The sequence below is a fragment of the Castor canadensis genome, chromosome 17 (genome assembly GCF_047511655.1).
Source record: "Castor canadensis chromosome 17, mCasCan1.hap1v2, whole genome shotgun sequence".
Lineage (NCBI taxonomy): Eukaryota > Metazoa > Chordata > Mammalia > Rodentia > Castoridae > Castor > Castor canadensis.
In genome coordinates, this window is record NC_133402.1 from 22,350,029 (window position 1) to 22,364,997 (window position 14,969).

The 14,969-nt window shown below is 38.9% G+C and overlaps 1 protein-coding gene across 1 annotated transcript in view; it reads right to left on the minus strand.

The window, feature by feature from the left end:
* Positions 1 to 14,969, minus strand: part of LOC109694793 (transmembrane protein 180-like) — a 42,706-nt gene that overhangs the window by 26,517 nt on the left and 1,220 nt on the right. The window contains exons 2-3 of the mRNA XM_074060254.1: positions 8,984 to 9,159; positions 7,320 to 8,045 (exon numbers count right to left, since the gene is read on the minus strand). Of these exons, the coding sequence (XP_073916355.1) occupies positions 7,320 to 8,045; positions 8,984 to 9,133 (876 nt within the window). The 5' untranslated portion in view covers positions 9,134 to 9,159. The remainder of the gene's footprint in view (positions 1 to 7,319; positions 8,046 to 8,983; positions 9,160 to 14,969) is intronic.

Here is a 14,969-nt window from a genome sequence, read left to right on the forward strand (position 1 = left end):
CCAGTACCATGCTGTTTTTATTGTTATTGCTTTGTAATATAGTTTGAAGTCAGGTATTGTGATACCTCCAGCATTGTTCTTTTGACTGAGTATTGCCTTGGCTATTCGTGGCCTCTTGTGTTTCCATATAAATTTAGCGGTACATTTTTCAATCTCTTTAATGAATGTCATTGGAATTTTGATGGGAATTGCATTAAACATGTAGATTACTTTTGGGAGTATAGACATTTTTACTATGCTGATTCTACGAATCCATGAGCATGGGAGATGTCTCCACTTTCTATAGTCTTCCTCAATCTCTTTCTTCAGAAGTTTATAGTTTTCCTTGTAGAGGTCGTTCACATCTTTTGTTAGGTTTACACCTAGGTATTTGATTTTTTTTGAGGCTATTGTAAATGGAATTGTTTTCATTATTTTTTTTCAGTTTGTTCATTATTAGTGTATAGAAATGCTAATGATTTTTCTATGTTGATTTTATATCCTGCTACCTTGCTGTAGCTATTGATGGTGTCTAGGAGCTTCTGAGTAGAGTTTTTTGGGTCTTTAAGGTATAGGATCATGTCGTCTGCAAAAAGGGATATTTTGACAGTTTCTTTACCTATTTGTATTCTTTTTATTCCTTCTTCTTGCCTAATTGCTCTGGCTAGGAATTCCAGTACTATGTTGAATAGGAGTGGAGATGGTGGGCATCCTTGTCTAGTTCCTGATTTTAGAGGGAATGGTTTCAGTTTTTCTCCGTTAAGTATAATTTTGGCTGTACGTTTGTCATATATATAGCTTTTATAATGTTGAGGTACTTTCCTTCTATTCCCAGTTTTCTTAAGCTTTGATCATGAAATGGTGTTGGATCTTATCAAAGCCTTTTTCTGCATCTATTGAGATGATCAAGTGGTTTTTGTCTTTGCTTCTGTTAATGTGGTTTATTACGTTTATTGATTTTTGTATGTTGAACCTCCCTTGCATTCCTGGGATGAAGCCTACTTGGTCGTGGCGAATAATCTTTTTGATGTGTTGTTGAATTCGGTTTGCCATTATTTTGTAGAGGATTTTTGCATCAATGTTCATTAAGGAGATTGGCCTATAGTTCTCCTTTTTGGAGGTCTCTTTGCCTGGTTTTGGGATAAGTGTAATACTGGCTTCATAAAATGTGTTAGGCAGTTTTCCTTCCCTTTCTATTTCATGGAACAGTTTAAGGAGGGTTGGTATCAGTTCTTTACAGGTCTGATAGAATTCAGCAGAGAATCCATCAGGTCCTGGACTTTTCTTTTTGGGGAGACTCTTGATTGCTGCTTCAATTTCATTTTGTGTTATAGATCTATTCAGGTGATTAATATCTTCTTGGTTCAGTTTTGGATGATCATATGTGTCTAGAAATCTGGCCATTTCTTTACAATTTTCAAATTTATTTGAATATAGGTTCTCAAAGTAGTCTCTGATGATTTCCTGGACTTCCATGGTGTTTGTTGTTATCTCCCCTTTTGCATTACTGATTCTACTAATTTGGGTTTTTTCTCTCCTCATTTTAGTCAGGTTTGCCGGGGGTCTGTCGATCTTGTTTATTTTTTCAAAGAACCAACTTTTTGTTTCATTAATTCTTTGTATAGTTTTTTTGGTTTCTATTTCGTTGATTTCAGCTCTTATTTTTATTATTTCTCTCCTTTATTTGTTTTGGGATTTGCTTTTTCTTGTTTTTCTAGGAGTTTGAGATGTATCATTAGGTCATTGATTTGGGATCTTTCAGTCTTTTTAATATATGCACTCATGGCTATAAACTTTCCTCTCAGGACTGCCTCTGCTGTGTCCCATAGGTTCTGGTAGGTTATGTTTTCATTTTCATTGACTTCCAGGAACTTTTTAATTTCCTCTTTTATTTCATCAATGACCCATTGTTCATTAAGTAATGAGTTATTCAGTTTCCAGCTGTTTGCATGGTTTTTGTCTTTACTTTTGTTGTTGAGTTCTAGTTTTATTGCATTGTGATCAGATAGTATGCACGGTATAATTTCTATTTTCTTATATTTGCTGAGGCTTGCTTTGTGCCCTAGGATATGATCTATTTTGGAGAAGGTTCCATGTGCTGCTGAGAAGAATGTATATTGTGTAGAAGTTGGATGAAATGTTCTGTAGACATCAAGTAGGTCCATTTGACTATTGTATATTTTAGATCTTGGATTTCTTTATTGATTTTTTGTTTGGATGACCTATCTATTGATGATAATGGGATGTTAAAGTCTCCCACAACCACTGTGAAGTTAATATATGCTTTTATGTCTTTCAGGGTATGTTTGTTGAAATTGGGTGCATTGACATTGGGTGCATATAGGTTGATAATTATTATTTCCTTTTGGTCTATTTCCCCTTTTATTAGTATGGAATGTCCTTCTTTATCTCATTTAATCAATGTAGGTTTGAAGTCTATTTTGTCAGAGATAAGTATTGCTACTCCTGCCTGTTTTTGGGGGCCAATGGCCTGATAAATCTTCTTCCAGCCTTTCATCCTAAGCCTATGCTTATTTCTGTCAGTGACATGGTCTCCTGTAAGCAACAAATTGTTGGCTCTTCCTCTTTAATCCATTTCATCAAACGGTGCCTTTTGATGGGTGAATTAGGTCCATTAACATTAAGTGTTAGTACTGATAGGTATGTGGTGATTCCTGTCATTTAGTTGTCTTAGATGTTTGATTGTGTGTACCTAAGTTGAGGTTACTCTCTACTCTCTTGCTTTTTCTTTTCCTGTAGTTTGGTGCTGTCTGTCCTTTCATGGTTATGTTGGGTTTCACTTTCTGTGTGCAGAATCCCTTGAAGAATCCTTTTTAGTGGTGGCTTTGTGGTCACATATTGTTTTAGTTTCTGCTTATCATGGAAGATTTTTATTGCTCCATCTATTTTGAATGATAGTTTTGCTGGGTAGAGTATCCTGGGGTTGAATTTATTTTCATTCAGTGCCGGTAAGATCTTACCCCCACACTCTTCTTGCTTTTCATATTTCTGTTGAGAAGCCTGCTGTGATTTTGATGGGTTTATCTTTGTATGTTATTTGCTCTTTGTCTCTTACAGCCTTCAATATTCTTTCCCTAGTTTCTGAACTTGTTGTTTTAATGATGATATGTCATGGGTTAGTTCTATTTTGATCTGGTCTATTTGGTGTTCTGGAATCCTCTTGCATCTGTATGGGAATATCTTTCTCTAGATTTGGGAAATTTTCTGTTATTATTTTGTTGAATATATTACACATTCCCTTTGCTTGCACCTCTTCTCCTTCTTCGATGCCCATGATTCTCATGTTCCATCTTTTGATGGAGTCAGTGAGTTCTTGCATTTTCTTTTCACAGGTCTTGAGTTGTTTAATTAATAGTTCGTCAGTTTTTCCTTTAATTACCATTTCATCTTCGAGTTCTGAGATTCTGTCTTCTGTTTGTTCTATTCTGCTGGATTGGCCTTCCATTTTGTTTTGCAATTCTGTTTCGTTCTTTTTTCTGAGGTTTTCCATATCCTGGGTTGTTTCATCTTTAATGTTGTTTATTTTTGTTCTGAGTTCATTTATCTCTTTATTAATCGTGTTCTCTGTTTCACTTTGGTGTTTATACAGTGCTTCTATGGTTTCATTTATTTCTTCTTTTTTTTTTTCAAATTCTCTATTTTTGTTGTCTTAGAATTTCTTGAGTGTCTCCTGTACATTTTGGTTGACCATATCCAGTATCATCTCTATAAAATTCTCATTGAGTACCTGTAGTATTTCTTCTTTTAAATTATTCTTGTGGGCTTCATTGGGTTCTTTGGCATAGTTTATCTTCATTTTGTTGGAGTCTGGATCTGAGTATCTGTTTTCTTCATTTCCCTCTGGTTCCTGTACTAATTTTTTGCTGTGGGGAAACTGGTTTCCCTGTTTTTTCTGTCTTCCCATTATTGCCCTGGTGTTGTTATTGTCCCTGTACTGTGTGCAATTAAGCATTTTCTGGCTGTAATAATAGCACTAGTGATATTTAGAATGGAAGGGTGAGAGGGGATGGAAAGCAAAGAAGTTAAAGGAAAAGGGAAAAACAAATAATCAAGTAGAAAAAAAAAACAAAGAAACAAAAAAAAAGTTTCAAAGATATAAACAGGGAGAGACAGTGCACTAATCAATCGTAAGCTGAAAAGGCATTAGAGAGACAGAGAGAGGATTGAAAATAAAAAATAAAAAGAATAAAGAACAAAAATAAAAAATATGTAAATAAAAAATGTGTGTGTGTGTGTGTATATATATATATATATATATATATATATATAAAATAAAAACCTCCAAGTTCAAATGCAATGAAGTTTCAGTCTTAATAATTTTAGTGTTCATCCCTCAGCCTCCAATCCTGGAGATGGTGCCTCAGATGTTGTTCTGTAGTTGTCTCATCAAAGGGGTAACATAAAATAGAACAAAACCACACAAAACAAGAAAAAAAATCCACAAAGTGTCCCATGTTCAAATGCAATACAGTTTCAGTAAGTTTTTCAGCATGCAGGTGTAGTTCAGTTGTTTTCTCATCAAACATAGGGAGAGAGAAAAAAAAGAGTCTGGAGACAGGTCTGTGAGTGGCTATCTGTGGCTGTGGCTTGCCTGTCCGCTGCTGTCAGCCTGCTGTTGCTGGCGGCGTTATTTATGCAGATCTCAGGGGTGAGCTTAGCACTCACCTGGACCCACAGGCTTTGTTTACTCAGAGTTCTGTGCACGCTGCCACTGCTACAAGCTTTCCCCTTTTCAAGCACACTGAGGGAGGTGAAACTGCACCCGCTTTCTCAGGCCTGCGTGTTTATTTACAGTTCACATGGGAAGTGGGTCTTCCCCCCTCTCCTGTGGAGTTTTCCTCCCTCTGCCATTCTCACAAGCTTTTCCACTCCTGGTTGCTGGGCGTGCACCACTGCTCCTGCCCTCTCGGCCAGGCCCGGCTTGTTTATTTACAGTTCCGGGAGGAATTCCCCTCCCCCTCCTTCAGCGCTCAGGGTGCCCCATCCTCTTTGCAACGTATCTTTATTGTTCTTACTGCTTATTACTTAGTTTCTCTTTTTTCCCTGGGTGGGGATTGGTCTGTCCAGAGGGCTATGCTGATCTGGCCCAGGGTTGTCTGTGGAAGTACCTCGTACCACTTAGCTCATCTTGTGGTCCACGTCTTCCCAAGCTGTCTGGGGTCAGGCAGCTGGCAGTGGCCTGGGGGCCCTCCTGGTTTCTCTGTTCAACGTGAAGTGGAGATGCTCTGCGCAGGCCAGAGGTGTGGAGGGGTCAAAGTTTTGCCTCTTCTCGGTGGCCTTGCCTGCAAGGTGTTTCTCCAGTGTCTCTCCAAGATTTCACTTTAGGAGGCACACTTTCTGCTTCCTCCCTCTAGCCGCCATCTTGGAAATCCCCACACAGTACATTTTAGAGACAGAATTCTGAGGGGCATAGCTCTTGTAAGAGGCACTCAAATTGCTTTTGCTCAAAACACTGACTCCTTCTTGGGCACACAAATTAACCAGAAACAGGAGAAGCTTAACATCCCTGCCTCCATTTTGTATCTGTCTTTGCTCTAAGCCACTCTCTTTGCAGTCACTTTGCAATCACCATAGATTCCAGGAAGGACAGAACTGACAACATCTTTATGACAAGGGATGTAAAATTCCCATAAGGAGCAGTGACTTGCAGGACAGGTCACCCTCCCAATGAGGATAATTACATATAATGATGAGGCTGCACCCTGGAGCAGGAGCAATCATCTCATGGGGACCAGATTGCTCCCCTCAACCAATGACAGAGATGACATCTTCTCCAGAACCCATCTGGAAACCCTTGGACTGAGAGAATGGTCTCAGTCCAGAACACACCAGTGACTGAACTGTTTAACTATGCATACCTTTGTCCCCTGCCCCCAGTTCTTCTGTCTACTTCAACCTATAACTCATATCTGTACTCTGAAGATGGCTTAAGATGAGATGAGTGCTTACTCTGCCTATTCCTATGGCATGTCCCATGGCATGGTTCTCTTCCTTCACCATGCCTCTTTATTTTGCATTTAGGGGCAAGTAGCTGAACTGGCATATGGAATCTGAGGAGTCTGGGCCTTGGGTCCAAAACTCCGGTTTCACCCTGAAAGCAGAGCCTCCTTTCCTGGGCCTCCCTTTCTTGTCTGTAAGGATGGGAAGGCTCTCTCCCTTGCAGTTTTTCATGAGGATTACAGTAGGTAATGTGTTCAATGCATTTGTCATAGTCCATAGCACTTGGTAAACACTTGGTAAAGGTGGAGTTATCATTGTTATGGTATGAACAGGAACAACAAAGACCCTGAGCTATAGCTAATCTGGAACACTGAAAGCTATCGAAGTCATTTTAAGAAGGGGAAGAGGAGCCAGGAGCCGGTAACTCACACCAACAATCCTAGCTACTCAGGAGGCAGAGATAAGGAGGATCGAGGTTCAAAGCCAGCCCAGGCAAATAATTCAAGAGACCCTATTTCAAAAAAAAACCCATCACAAAAATAAGGCTGGTGGAGTGGCTCAAGGTGAAGACTCTCAGATCAAAAAAAAAAGGAAGAATAATGGAGAGGATGAACCTAACTAGGGTACATTGTATACATATACAGAAGTGTCACAATGAAACACCTGTACAACTATTACATACTAATAAAAAGGTTAAAAAAAACAATTTGCTTAAGAAATAATGGCCATACTTAATACATCTTAGAAGTACTTCTAACCCATATGGTTTAAATATTTTTGAAAGTTGGCAAACAGTAAAAACTAGTCTATCCAGAAGACTTGGTTACATTGCATTTTAGCAGATATATTTAGGTGAAGGGGAGCAATATACCAGTTCTCCAAATGGCACAATAAGCAACATGTCTGTGTATTTTTATTGAAAGAGGACATGCCATCTACTATACTAGTCATGAGCATGGAATTTCAGTAACTCTCTGGAATTCCAGGACCAAGGCTTTTAGCCAAGTGTTTTGAAACCTGGCTCCAAGAATTCAAGTGAGTCTTCTTCTATGTCACAATCAGAGAAACATTAAATAGTCAAATAAAGTAAAACTAAACACTCATACGAAGTCATTCATTTTCTTCTACAGCTTTGCTGGTGCGTAAATTAGAAAACTCAAAATTCAAAAGCATTACTCAGCTCCCTTCCCTTTTGCCTTATTTGTCCACTGCAATTCAACTGAATCTTGTATTATGTCTGGGTCTCTAAATCTCTGAGTTTCTTAATCAATGTGTGTCCTTTGTTCAAACTACTAATACAATCATGTTTCTAATTTCCTTTGCCAGCTGAGTGAAATCTTTAATCCCTCTAGGAAACCACATGACAAATTTTCACATACCTGTGGGCAAATAAAACCTGCCCCATACATGACACTCCTCATGGAAGAAGAAAGAACATGGCTGGGAATGAGATTCTCTGTGAAGATCATCATGAAGCTATTGAAGAAGGTTAAATGGAAGGCTTGGAAAAAACTTATTATCATAAAGAGGTAAAAGTTTCTCTGGGACAAAACTTGTCTCATCAGTAAGATGGTAGAGGTCCAGGCGACATCCTGTTTGCTGTCTGAGAGAAAGTTTTCTTCTAGACTTCTTTTAGACTCGAAATGACACATGTGGTACATACCACTGTAAATACTGGCAGCTGCAAGAAAGGCAATGACAACAGCAATGGCCTGAAAACTGGGCAGAATCTCCATGTTTTTAGAGATGAGGCCACACAACAGGACACTGGTAGATCCCACTAGTGAGGCCACCTGGTTAACCTGAACCAGCTGAAGCTTACTGTCATGTCTTGTGAAAATCTCTGCAAAGAGTTTGCACTGGACTTGCTGCACACAGGTAAGTGAGCTGTCAAAAGCACACAAAGATACCATCAGGTGAAGTCCGCTAAGCCAGTCACCTTCCTGATAGTGTTTCCAGGGGAACCAAGGAAGCAGGAAGGCTACTGCAAATAAAGGAGTTCCATACAACACAGAACGACGGCGGCTTAAACAGCATTCGTTCGTAAAGGTGATGCAAAAATATCCAGTCAGGTCATTCAGAACATTCCAGACCATTAAAACCATCTAGGAAGAAGAAATCCACAGATTATTTCTTTGTGGTAGTAGTATAAACTACAGTAAATATAAGATGAAAATGGCCTCTGAATTTTACTTATGATAAGTATCTAAAGTTGATCTGTATAAAAGCTCATTGTTTCCAGAACCCATTGAAATACTAATACTAATAATAACAGCTAACACTACTCAAAAGTCAATGTGCATTCACTTAATGTTCAGATATAGTACAAGTGTTTACATGCACTATTTTAATACATTTTTTAAACAATCTTATAAGATTGTTACCCCCCGGTTTACAAATGAGGAAACAAAGGGCCAGAGAAACCTGAGAAACTTGCTCAGCTAATAAACTCCAGAGCCAGGGCAGTGGACCCAGAGTTCGCACATGCAGTCATGCTAGACTATCTCCCAACCATGGTACGCAGGCCATGCTTCTGCAAAGAATGATGGTCCATTTATGTCAAGTCATAGTTTATATAATTTCACCAGGAAAGGTTAAAGTAGCAATGGTTACCAACTCAAAATGGATGTGGTATAATGTTGTCTATATCAAATAATGTAAAAGAGATTTCAAACCATGACTGTATTCTGACCACCTACTTAGGAATGAGTTACAATACAATTTGCCAATACCATGGGCACTTTGTAACACTTCTTCCTCCCTCCCTACCTTTGTTTTTGTTTTAAGACAAAGAATATTTAAATAATTAGTCTGATCATTCTACATAAGTTAATTTTCATGATCACCAAAGCTCACACTTCAAACTCTAGGCTTTTTTATATTTTAAGTGGCATTAAAAAAAAAAATCTCTGCCCTCAGAGAAGCTTGAACAACATGGGAGAGAGAATTTTTCTTGAAAATTCAGCTGTGTGAAGACTCAGTTCTTTGGTAAATGACAATAATATACAACCATGAGGAAGAAGAAGTAAAGGTTCCATCTCACCTGGGCTTGATAGAAGGCCACTTCTGAAATCTTGTATAATTGTAAGAACAGTTTCACATAGTAGAAACTGAAGACAGAATTCAGCATTTTGGTCCCCAATGTTATCAGAGAGTATGCCCAAGCAGTGGATATGATATTTAAAAGTGCCATTTTTCCATGAAAGGAACTATTCTTCCCTATGTTAAAAAAAAAAAAAAAGTTAGCTGTGCACCAGTGGCTCACACCTATAATCCTAGCTACTCAGGAGGCAAAGATCAGGAGGATGTCTGTTTGAAGCCAACCTTGGGCAAATAGTTCAGGCATCCCTATCTCAAAAAATAAATAAATAAAAACATAACAACAACAACAACAAAAGGGCTGGTGGAGTGACTCAAGTGGTAGAGTGCCTGCCTAGAAAGCATGAGGCCCTTTGTTCAAACTCCAATGCAGCCAAAAAAAAAAAAATTAAAGCTCACTGTTTGTATATAATAGTTGATGGACAGTTTTATTGGACACTAGTTAATTTTAAATAAGAGTCCAAAACTACTAGCTGTGAATATGCCACCCTGTTTAACACTTTACTCATCTGTACTTACTCAAGAATTTTTGAACTGTAGCCAGAAATGCTAATTTGCATATTTCTGTTTCTATTTGTAGTATGTCTTCTAGATTAGAAAGTGAGATTTATCCAAGAGTTTGAACATGCTTAGCTAGAGGTCTGGGAAGTGTGTACATGCATTTTCCGCCCTCCTCAGGAGGTTGCAATGGGCAAAGAGTGATGAGATTGGCGAGCCTTTTGCTAAAGTCAGAGAGAAGCAAAAGAAGCAAGGCCCTTAGCTTTGGATAAAGTTGGTATTCAATAAGACACAGTATGGAAATATATCTGAGTGGGATATAGAAGTAACACTCTCATTCTTGCTCTGGTGTAGATGTCCCTCCCAATTCTAGCCTCTGGTTTCACCCTTTGATCTACAAGGGAGATGGTAACCGAGCAGTAGGTAGGTGTAGATTGATCTTCCTCTCACTCTTTTTTTTTTTTTTTTAGTTTGTTTTTTTTTTTTATTGTTTGGTGGTACTGGGGTTTGAACTCAAGGCCTCATCCTTGCCAGGCAGGCACCCTACCACTTGAACCACGCCTCCAGCCTTCCTTTTACTTTTTTTTTCCCTTTATATACACATTTATTTGGTACTGAAAATTAAAATAACATCAGAAATTCCTTTTATGGCAACCCAAATATTTGAAAATGAGAAAATATAGTTACCTACCCGAACTGTTACACTCTACACAGACTACCCCATGTTCTCCTCACACCTCTTCAGGTTATATTTCATTTCACAGACTTTAGGTTTCTAAAACAAAGACTTAAGACCTATTGGTGCTTCTTGGGTCAAATCAAAAGTCATTCATATACAAATTACACAGTTCCCTTATAAGTTAATGATAGAGGTAGGAAGATCCCCAGCACCCAAAAAAAAAAAAAAGTGAAAATACAAGATACAAGAGAATCACAAAGTAATAACATATCCATTGGTTATTCAAACTCAGTGGTACACAGCTTTCAACATGCTGCATTAAATTACTAGCAGAAAAACAGCTAAATTCAAACTCCCAAGTCCCACCAAAAAAAAAAAAAAAGAAGAGAGAGAGGGAGAAAAAAGATTTAAGCCTAAATGGGATCTACTCTTGTCATAATCACTCCCTATTCTAGCATTCTCAGAAGGATCCCAGCCATGGTACAGGCAGTAACTGCAGGTATATCTGAATGGCACACTGGATGGTCACTCTGAATTCCTTTAATCACATCTCTTAACTTCTCTCTTGCTCAGGAGAGCTCTCATCTTGGCCAGCCTTCTGCCCTTTATGGATAACAAGGTCCGGACCCCTCTCTGCCTGTAGAGAGTGTCACCTCTGATCTCTGGTAGGACCCTTTTGCTTTTGTCCAGCACTTGGGCTCGATCTTCTGATAGAGGGGAAGGGAAACTGGGAGGAGGGTTGAGGGTCAAGTTATGAAGGTTCCTTATCAAGGTTTCTGGATGAGAGCCTGTTGACTCTCTTGGGGAATTTTCTTCGTAGCCGTCTGTAAGACTCTGGGGTCAAGATTGGGTTAAACATTTTTGAGGGTTCCATTGGCCTTGTACTGAAGCAAAATTACCCCAGAATAGGCCAGAAAAAACAAAAATGTAGTCCTCAAAGAGCCTAAAACTCTGAACTCCAACCTTCCTTTTACTTCAATAATCCTTTAAGTGTTCTCAAATGTTGGGGGGCTGGGGAGACTAAACTCCCTAACTGACAGTTGCAAGACCTTTCTCCAGGACCCAGCTGCCTTAAGCAGAGTATTTTCTCTTTGGAGACTCAGAACAAAATTAAGTAGGCACCTCAGTCCATATTGCCCAATTTCTTAGGGAAAGGGAAGGCAAGTAAGTAATAAGGGGAAAACTAGGCATTTGGCTTAAATGATCAAATTGCTCCCTAACCTTCATTTTGCCCTTGCTAAAGCCAAGAACAATTCTAATTCTGTGAGTGGTAGGACTCTAGAATTGTCAGAAAGGGTTATTAAGTCAGGAGAGGTGATAAACCTAGCACTTGAGAGGCTGAAGCAGAAGAATCACAAGTTCAAAGTTAGTCTGGGCTACAAAGTGAGACCCTGTCTCAAAAACAAACAAAAAGTCTAAATCAAAAGTGTTTTAATGTCTACATTCATATGAAGCATTGTTCACAGACAATCCACAGGCTAGGGATGTAGCTCATAGGTAGAGTGCTTATGTAGCATGTAGGAGGCCCTGGGCTCCATCCCCAGCACTAAAAAAAAAAGGGGGGTACAGGGGAGAGAATTTTGCCCCTAGGTATACTTGAATTCTCAAAATGCTTGTCAATTCTACTGTAACAAGATACAAATCTTATTTTTTTCATCATTGTGCATTCTCAAACACTAGAAAAGTACAAGTACTGCTGGTGGAGTAGCATGCCTGCCTAGCAAGTATGAGGCTCTGAGTTCAAACCCCAGAATGCAAAAACAAAAAAAAAAAGGTATATACACTATAGTGTCATGTAGTCAGCCAACATCTTTGGCTTTAATGGGTAATGTGAAGTTAGGAAAGCTGGAAACTATAAGTGAAACTCTCACCCTGGGGAGTTAATTTTTGCATAAGTGAGAATGAACACTGAAGCTAGACATCACTTTGTTACCTAGAAAGCCCAAAACAAGGGACTCAGTACAACCAATAGCCAAAATACAAATTTAACCCACAAAAATCTAGGTTCTCTTTTTTTTCTCTTAGTTTTATTTTGGGCATGCTAGAATAAGAAGCACACCATGCCCTCTGAACTGGTCTATCATTAAGACAGAAGGCAGGTATTTATGAACTTAACAGTTTTATAAAGTGTCTTAAACTCCCTAAATTCAAAATTTTTTCCAAAGAATTTGAGTTAAGTGCCCAATCTGTCTAAAACTGAAAATATCAGGTTTTATTTAATAGCATTATGAAAAACTCTACTGTCTGGTGGGGCAGGGAGGTGTACGCCTATAATCCAGCTATTCGGGAGGAAGAGGTAGGAGGATGGCAGTCCAAGGCCAGCCCTGACAAAGTGCGTTAGAGATCCTATCTGAAAACAAACTAAAATCAAAAGGACTGGGGCCAAGGCCAGTGGTAGAACACAAATGCAAGGTCCTGATTTGAATCCCCAGCCCCACAAAAACAAAACAAAACAACCTCCACTCTCTGAATTTCTCTGTTTATATATACTGAAAGGAGGAGTAACATCTTCCTTCCCTCTGGAAAAAGAACATCAACCTTTTGCTTTAGGTTACTTTCATCCTAGTAAATTCTTATTTCATTAAGTACCAAACTGAGAATCACCACTTACAACCTTTTTAAAGTCACCACTCCTTACAGTTTTACAATAACAACAAAATGCAAAAGAATAAGTGCTTTTCATCTTTACAACCAGGACAAAGGATTTATGAAACCGGATCTTCTTAGCACAGTGTTAGAAGAGTTTAAAAGAAGCAGAATGTTGTCATGGTTGAGCTGGGCCAGCACACTAAATACTGTAAATTATTAAGTGAACACCCCAAGCTCTCCTTTCAGAATCCACTTGGGCAGTTAATCTCTAACCTACTTGTACACCAAATGATACTAATGTCACTGAAGAGGCTACTTATGCTTGTTTCTATGCTGTGACCAACTGCACTCTGAAAGAATAATGGAGATTCCCTTTTAGCACTCAAAGCTAAAACCATCTTTCAATGTAATTTTTGTTCCAGCTTTTTCAGGGGAAAAAATGTTTCTGGAAATAGCCTCCATGAAATGATCCACTAATAAACCCCAAAAGGCATACAGCCTGTGGGGTTTTGGTTTTGCTATTTTAGACTATCAGCAACTTTAATTTCCCAGATTTTTTTCTTTTCTTTTTTCAAGGAGAATTGTTAAAGAGAGTTTCAATACATTTTTTCCCAAACAATGAGTTTGTTTGGCATGGACAAACAGCCAATTCTTTCAATCTTGTGGATCAGTGACTAAGGTCAGATGGATGATTCCAGACCTTCAGCTTCTACAAATACCATTAGCGAATCCTAAACTTAATTTTCTCTTTCCAGAGGGTTCCATCTGTAATGCTTCAGATAATTAGTTTTAAGTTATCTGATTTTGCCTGTGGAGTAATATCTCTACCTAAATATTTATGATGTGGGTAGTAGAGAATTTACAGGGGATCTAGTCTTTTTCTTTTTAACCTAGCAAGAAAAAGTAGATCACTGACATCTTGTCTTTAAAAGAAAGTGATTTGTGAGTGCACCATTTTGTTTTGCTTTTTGTTGAGACAGGGTCTCACTGTATTAGCCCAGGTTGGTCTCAAACTCACAATCCTCCTGCCTCAGCCTCCGGAGTGCTGGGATTACAGGCGTGTACAACCATGAGCAGCTTCCATTTCTCTTTTTTGGGGGTTTTCTTTTTTCTTTTTGCAGTACTGGGGTTTGAACTCATGGCCTCACACTTGCTAGGCAGGCACTTTACCACTTGAGCCACTCCACCAGTCCTCCATTTCTCTTCTAATGTTATTACTTTCTAACACTATTACTTCTTTTACAATTTTTTTGGCTGGCATTCTACTATAAGAAAGAGTTTTCTCATGTATTTATTTCACTAGGACTCATTAGTCGATGGGTTATGATCCATTCTATTATTATTTATTTTGACACACATGGGCCAAGAGTATGGCTCAGTGGTACAGTACTTGCCTTGCATGTGTAAGATGCTGGGTTTGATGGAAGGAAGGAGGGAGGGATGAAGGGAGGGAAGAGGGAAGGGAGGAAGGAAGGAAGGGAGGGAGGGAGGGAGGAAGGAAGGATTTGATGTTCATAGCGTACCTGCATTTTAACAGTGTCAGAAACAATGACACAACTTTATTGGCTCAAATACATCCTTATAGTTTGATTCTCAGAACTCTGTGAGCAAGGAAAACCTAGAGGCATCTCTGCTGGTACCAACTGTGCTAGAAGCCTAGGATTCCTAACTTGAGGTCCTTGGTGCTTTCTACTCTATTAAGGAGTAGAAAAAGCAAAACAATCTCACAACAGGAGGTTTCTTTGTCGCTGGCAAGCCTTTTCTCAAGTGCAGGGGCCTACAGGCTATGCCTAAGGTAACTCTGCAGCCCAAGGTCAGTATAAGGTTACAATGATGTGAGCAAGGATGGAGGCAGGGGGCCTCAGCACATTTTATTACCAACAAGAATATTTTAAATGAGTTTTCCCTCCCTCAAGTTCTCAATTTTTTTTTTTTTTTTTTTTTTTTTTTTTGTGGTATGGGGCTTGAACTCAGGGCCTTCACCTTGAGCCACTCCTCCAGCCAATTTTTGAGATAGGGTCCTGTGAACTATTTGCCAGGTCTAGCTTTGAACCTCGATCCTCCTGAACTCTGCTTCCTGAGTAGCTGGGAATACAGGCGTGAGCCACCCTTGCTCAGCTTCAATTTCTCAAGTCTTTATACATTTATACAAGAATAAAAAAAA